The sequence below is a fragment of the Strigops habroptila genome, chromosome 6, assembly GCF_004027225.2.
Source record: "Strigops habroptila isolate Jane chromosome 6, bStrHab1.2.pri, whole genome shotgun sequence".
Classification (NCBI taxonomy): domain Eukaryota; kingdom Metazoa; phylum Chordata; class Aves; order Psittaciformes; family Psittacidae; genus Strigops; species Strigops habroptila.
This window is the reverse complement of record NC_044282.2, coordinates 6,016,125-6,023,069: the sequence shown is the minus strand read 5'-3', so window position 1 is coordinate 6,023,069 and position 6,945 is coordinate 6,016,125. Positions and strand designations below refer to the sequence as shown.

The 6,945-nt window shown below is 39.0% G+C and overlaps 1 protein-coding gene across 1 annotated transcript in view; it reads left to right on the top strand.

Annotated features, from left to right (window-relative positions):
- LAMA2 (laminin subunit alpha 2) overlaps nt 1-6,945 on the top strand; it is a 369,886-nt gene that overhangs the window by 349,146 nt on the left and 13,795 nt on the right. Inside the window, 2 exon segments of the mRNA XM_030489189.1 lie at nt 2,031-2,207; nt 3,039-3,255. Coding sequence (XP_030345049.1) covers nt 2,031-2,207; nt 3,039-3,255 — 394 coding nt within the window.

The window sequence follows — 6,945 nt, the reverse complement described above, 5'->3', positions numbered from 1 at the left end:
AAATGTTTACTATAGTAATGGCTAAAGATGAGATGAAATACTGTATGCTGATGAAAAATATTGACAATCAGTAGCCACGGCTAACATGCAGCAGCACAAAGGATAACTCAAGTCTTGCAGTGCAATTTCCCTACACTTCCTCTGAAGGCAGTGAAGTCCTCTCTGTGACTCTTAACAGAACCTAAATCACTCTGTTGCTCTGAACTGTCCCGAGAGAAATCTCTCTCCGTTTCTACTGCTGAAGGGTCTGGAGGAAATCCTTGAGACTTTTAATACCCGGTTCCTCCAAGCCTTTGAAAAATTAATCACTTTCTTACTCTCAGCTTCCTAGACTGAATGAATCCATCCAAAACTATGAGGAAACAGAGCAATCTGCATGTAGTACAACAATTATCTAATTCATGTGTTTAAGTCACTATCCAGTTCCATCTATGACTTGTAAAAATAACAAAGTCAAGCATTTTACATATGAAAACCAGCCTCTTTTCAATAAACATTTTCAATATTCAGTTGCTAACATTTTTAATTATTGTAAAAGAAGAATATTGGTGTTCAATATAATTTTGCAGTTGAAAAAAGTGAGGTTATTTGCCAGACACTGATTATTTCAGATATGTCATAAGGATGCTCAGTAACTCCGAAAAATCAAGCTATTTACTTTCAGATACCCAACTTGTGTTCAGATAACTAATTGTAGTTAAAGATGCTTGAATCATTAGGTCCTGATATTTACCATGACTCTAACACATTTGAAACAAAAACTGCACTTCATAAATAATATCAGAGTTTATCAGAGATGCATAGAGGTGTTTTTTTGTGGCCCTGTTTCTCTCGTTGATAAATACTATTAAAGATAGTCTACCAACATGAAGAAATGATGCCAACTAGCATTTCACATTCACCTTCAAAAATACTAAAGTTCTTATCCATGCTTTGCAACTCAGCTCACCTTGAGCTGGATTTGTGCAGAAGCTGGAGATTTTCTATTTTATCAATGGTAAATTGTCCCAGCAGTTAAACTTTTCACTCTCTTTGCTATACCTTGTTATATGTTGCCCATCAAAATAATCCACTGTCTTGCAATTCCACAGCCTTTACATTACACTTCTCTCTCGGTATACAGTGTATGGTACGGCTCAGCAAACTAGTTTTTCACTTTCTCTCCCTTTTACCATGTTTCTTTATAAATGTGGTAGAAACCCCCAACATCTGCATCTTATAGCTTTGACAGGCAAGAGCATTCAGCTTTTTTTCTCACATCTGCATTCTTCCTTTTACCAGAATACTGCCCTTCACCATATTTACCCCTTTCCTCTTTGCTCTTTTTTCCATTCCTTGACTTGGCATGGTCAGCCAGTGGTGGTGTGCTTCAGATGCTTCTATCTTCCTCTGTTCAACCTTAACAGTATCTTCCATGAGACTGCTTTGTCTTTTAACTTGTAGCATGTGCATCACCTATGAGAATGAATTATAGCACTTGTATCAGTACATGGTGAACTATCAGCAATTTTCCTACTCTGCTGTCTCCCCCAGAAAAAAGCTACCAGTCTTTTAAAAAGTGTACTGCATGTATCTGTGGTTGATTCTGCAATCAGAGCAGTCTGTAGCAGTGTTGGTCCCCCAGCAAGAAGATAATAACTTGTAAAACCAGGAAATAGGGAGCCCAAACAAAATGTGGCCTCATTCTGTTCCCGTCCTGCTGAGCACACAGTACTGCAGGCATGGCCCTTACCATGTCAGTGTTGCCACACTACAAACCACTTCTTCCTATTCAACCAGTGACTGACACTATCACCTCTCTGCAGCACGTTTGCCAAGCTCTGTCAGAGAGCTACTAAGGAAGCATAGCAGTAGCTGAAAACCTTCTGGTGGTTAATATGCATTTAATGTGAGCTGCTAACTACATAATTTGGGTTGCTGAGTGTTATAGCTGGAGTAGGAGTAAATGGGGCCTGCAAAGTGGTGATTTCAACACCAACAATAACCAAAGTAAAATACATATTTCTTTGCTTTCAAATCTTTTTTCACAGGATGTTCACTGTTCAAGTAGATGAAGACAAAGGCCAGACTCAGAGACTGCCAACAGACCAGCCCATCTCTGTCAGGAAACTCTTTGTGGGGGGTACTTCTTCTCAGTTTCAGACTGCACTGCTCAGAAACATACCACCATTCGAGGGCTGTATATGGAATCTTGTCATTAATGCCACGTAAGTCTCACTCATGCCAATAAATGTCCAGTTAATGAGGTCTGGTTAACTACCCTGGCTGCTAAAAGAAACAGCATTGTTGCAAGGAATCATACTAGCAGCAAATCCTAGAATATCTGTTTTCTTAATATGCTCTTCGTTTGTTTTTTTTTGCCTACAATATACTCTTCATAGGCTATGCAATTAATGAAATGTTTTGCAGACAAGCCAACACCTCGGTACTTATCCATAAGTTAGAGAAATTCAACAGTAACACTGCAGTAAGACTTGCCTCAATGATAGGAACTTATGGTGTACTGTAACACTTCATTTTAAGTAAGGTTAATCTCCAAGAGTATACAAATTCTGTCTGAGAACCACCATAGCAATCAATTTGCTTTGTGGAAAGTGCATGCTGCAGTAATCTGGAAAGAACATTTAAGTAAAACAAAAGGAAATGGTGAATAAAGTAAAACCTCTATAGAAAGTTCCCATCTAATTCTTTCCAATAACCGAAGTACCTAAATGAGGATCTCATCGCCCTCACCCCATCAGTGTACATCAGAGAAGAACTTCTCAGCAACGTGATTCAGCCTACCTAGGCTGGTAAAGCTTGCCAAAGAGGATGCCTGTCTCTCTGCACTGACTGTAAGAAGGAAAGTCCATGGTGACTATCACCTCTAATTTAAGTGTCCCACCTCTGTACCTAAAATAGATAGGATCAGTCCTGGCTCTTGTGTCCTATGAAGTGGAATTACACTGCAACATACAGCTATTTTTTTATAAAATAGTGTAAGAAGTGGTAAAAAGGCAGAAAAACTAACAGACATCAATTTCTTTGTATGTTCTCAGCCCCATGGACTTTGCTCAACCCGTGTCCTTTGAAAATGCAGATATTGGCCGATGTCCCTCTCTAGAACCAGAGGTTAGGACACCTGAGGATGAAGATAAACCAATCCACACAACAGTCCTGATCCAACCTGAACCAGACTCTAATGGGGAGAAAGAAAGACCCAGGACGACTCCTGCTTCCCTTCCTCCTCCACCACCATCTCTATCTGCAGCATTTGTAAGTGTAGATCACTCAGGTAAATTCTGAAAAGTTTCTTTTTCCAGGCAAAATTGAAAAGCTGGCCATCAAGAACAAACAAGTAATTTGCCACAAAAATAGTAATAATTTAGCATGATATTGTAAAAGGAACACCTTGTTGCAGGTCAGTAAAATCTGTAGATAATGGAAAAATGGTTGGTGTCATTTGCTTGGATTATAACAGTAATTTAAAGAACGATATAGCAGTAGAATTACCTTTGGCTTTCATGCTTAGTCCTAAACCCTTGCACTTCAAGATGTAAGCCAAGCAATACCTGGTCAGAGTTGGAAGGGAAATCTTCCTATGGGAAATCCAAGCCATTATGATATTTCTTGTGCTGTTCTCCAAAGCACAGGATAACAGCCATGTCACTGACAGGATGAAGAAACAGGTAAACCAGACAGGTCTGTTTGATAGGGCAATTCCTCCACTGATATAACTTTAGTCAGGAGACTTACGAACTTAGGGACTGAAATCCCAGTCACTGCCAAATTTTGTTCAGCTGTTGTTGCCAGAAATCTTAAACAGCTAGATATCAGCAAGCAGCCTTATACAACAAAATTTAAGAAGAAACTTCTATCGCAAGTATAGCAGTTTTACAAGTTGATGCAACATTTTACTGTCCAGAAAAGATATATTTAGATATCTGAATATTAAATTGAAAAATATATACACTGGATGATACTCTTGGGGGGGGAAACTTTTGCATTTTATTAGAGATGCATACAACCTGCAGATTTACGCAGGTGTCATGGTTTAACCCCAGCCGATAACTAAGTACCACGTAGCTGCTCGGTCACTCCTCCCCACCCTGGTGGGATAGGGAGGAGAACTGGAAAAGGGTAAAACCTGCAGGTTGAGATATGAACAGTTTAATAATTGAAATGAAGTAAAATATTATAATAATAGAAATGATGATGATAATAATAGGAAAAAGAGAGAAGGAGGAGTAAAATTCAGGGAACACAAGTGATGCCCATTACAATTGCTCACCACCTGCTAACCTATGCCTAGCCCATACTTGAGCAGCGATCAGTGGCTCCCAGCAAACTGCCTCCAGTTTATAGATGAGCATGACATGCTGTGGCGTGGAAGACCCCTTTGGCTAGTTTGGGTCAGGTGTCCTGTCTCTGCTCCCTCATGGCTTCTCTTGCTCCTCCTCACTGGCAGAGCATGAGAGACTGAAAAGTCTTTGATCAGGGTAAGTGCTCCTTAGCAACAACTAAACCATCAGTGTGTTAGCAGCATTATTCTCAGACTAAAGCCAAAGCACAGCACTGCACCAGCTACTAGCAAGAAAAGTAGTTCTATTCCAGCTGAAACCAGGACAGCTGGGTATAGTTCAGTATGGGTGAGATTTCCAAACAATACAAAAAGACTGCCCACTTCCCAGGTAAGAGTCTATTTACGCTACCAGAATTGACACTACCATAATAAGCTTTGGGAAGTTAACAACCAGAGTATCTAACTTGCTTTTAAATATATATATGCGTTATTTTATTGTATATATAAAATATAAAAGAGTCAGTAATTTTGACAGTTTCTTCTAGATTGGCTTCATAAGATCTTTTAACCATTCTGAGAGGTGCTCCCACGATGGGTCAGGTTTAATCTTCATTCCCATTTCACACCTCCTCATTGACACAGCATTACTCAGAACACTGTGTTTGTTTGTACTGAATTTTTCAGTGTGACGCAGAGGATAAGACTATCAATTAATTGCATGAAGACAAAAAAAAAAAAAAGAATAGAGGAAAGGAAAGGAAAGAGAAAAGAAAAAGAAAAGGAGGATGTGATTTTCAGTGAGTCAGTTTGAGACAGAGGAACCTGAATTCATTGCTGCAGTCACTCCCTGTTAACCTGACTCATTTTCAGAATTCATATCTGATTTTCCTTGGACATAGGTAGGATTTTTAATAATGTTTTCCTACAAAAATAAAAGGTGCAAAAAGTAGGCCAAAACTCCTAAGTCGTTAATTTTATATTTGATATTCATGGCCACCTTCATTGGCCAGGTACATATGGCACAGCTTTAATTAGAAGGACTTGTCAGGCACTCCTGAAGTCTCCACAGCACATGCAGCCATCTCTGTACCTCAAAATGGGAGCCTGGGATTTAAGATATACAAGCTCCACCTTAGTTATTACCCTGCCCTGAACCCCCGAGTTACCAGCCTTTTGATGCTCTAGGGCAGCATTTTTGACTCATTCCCACAAGGTGGAGTAGTTGTACCACGAGGGCCCCATGCATCTTTCTGAGAGTAAGCAAATATAGTAAAGAGTACCATAGAAAGAGAAGGAACCAAGCAACAACAAGGTAAAAAGGGTTATCCAGTTTAATGCTCACTGTCGTGCAGTCATAGTATCCCTTGATCAAACATTATTAACAAAATAAAATAGTGCAGAAGCACATGAGAGTGCAAGTGCACACTAAGACTCTTAAATATAAAATTGAGAGGAGTGGATCTACTCATTAATATCAGAAACTAGTCCCATTGTAACTAGGCGAGTTTTGTATATCACATATCTAGAGCCATGATAACTTGAAACAGGAGTTCAAAACAAAAATCTAAACAAAACACCATTACTTCACTTTCTCTCTTGGAAAAAATGAAACCATTTTAGTATTCTGATGACTTGAAAGTATTTTAAATAAGGCAAGCTTTTGGATAGCTTTTATGTTCATCTAAGTAAGTTCTCCAAAGTATTTTTCTGGGGACTCTTGTAACACAATAGGAAACTACAGTCTAATAATGAGCTAGAACTCATATGACAGTTCATTATACAAAAGTTCAGTGAAGAAGGATTGTATATGGAAAATATACTGCAGAAAAAAATTATTTTTACATTTTAGGCTTAAATAAGGTATCTGTTCTACTTAAGCCCTGTTAGGACCTTTTTTATCTCTAATATCCATCTGCATGTAAAAGGGGAGGGGAGTTTAATCCCAAAAGAAAAAAAAAAAGAAAAGCAAACCCCAACCTATCCTCTACTAAAGGCAAGACAAGATATAAAAGTAAGACAGTTGGGAAATACAGTGGTCACCAGTCTGCTGCTGCTGCTTGCTGTGGATGCCAGATGTTTCTCAACCTTGGGTAACTGCTGCTTCTGCCTCATGTTATTCACTGCTTCTCAGGATTCGCTTGCCACTGAAATGAAGAGCGCCAGCTTTACTTCTCCGTTTGACTCCATGACGGTACCTTTCACTATTTCTCCATGCATTACTTCATTGTTTTACTAACACTGTTCAGTGAACTGTGGGGACTGCTTCACTGCTGCTTCCCTTTTCCCTGAATTACTTTCTTTTTCATTGCTAATACAGCATTGTTTGTAGAATGTGTGGCAGTCCACCAGTGGGCTTTTCTGTTCTTCATTTCCACTGTGATACACACCTAGCTTCTTGATTTACCAGTCCAGTCCTTGACATCTGACAAGACTGAAATAAAGTGCAGCTGAAGAGTTCAGTCTTGAGCATCTCAGGTAGTTATTAAGCAGCCAGGTTTAAACCCAAGACACCTTAAAGCCATTACTAAGAAAACCCCAAACCTGGCATATGTTAATATAGACTGATGATCCATGCTTAGTTCATAGTCTGTGAAGGATGTGAATAAAACCTGGAAGTTATTTAAGTATGCCCTTTTTATTTTTTTTTTCCTTTTACTGACATT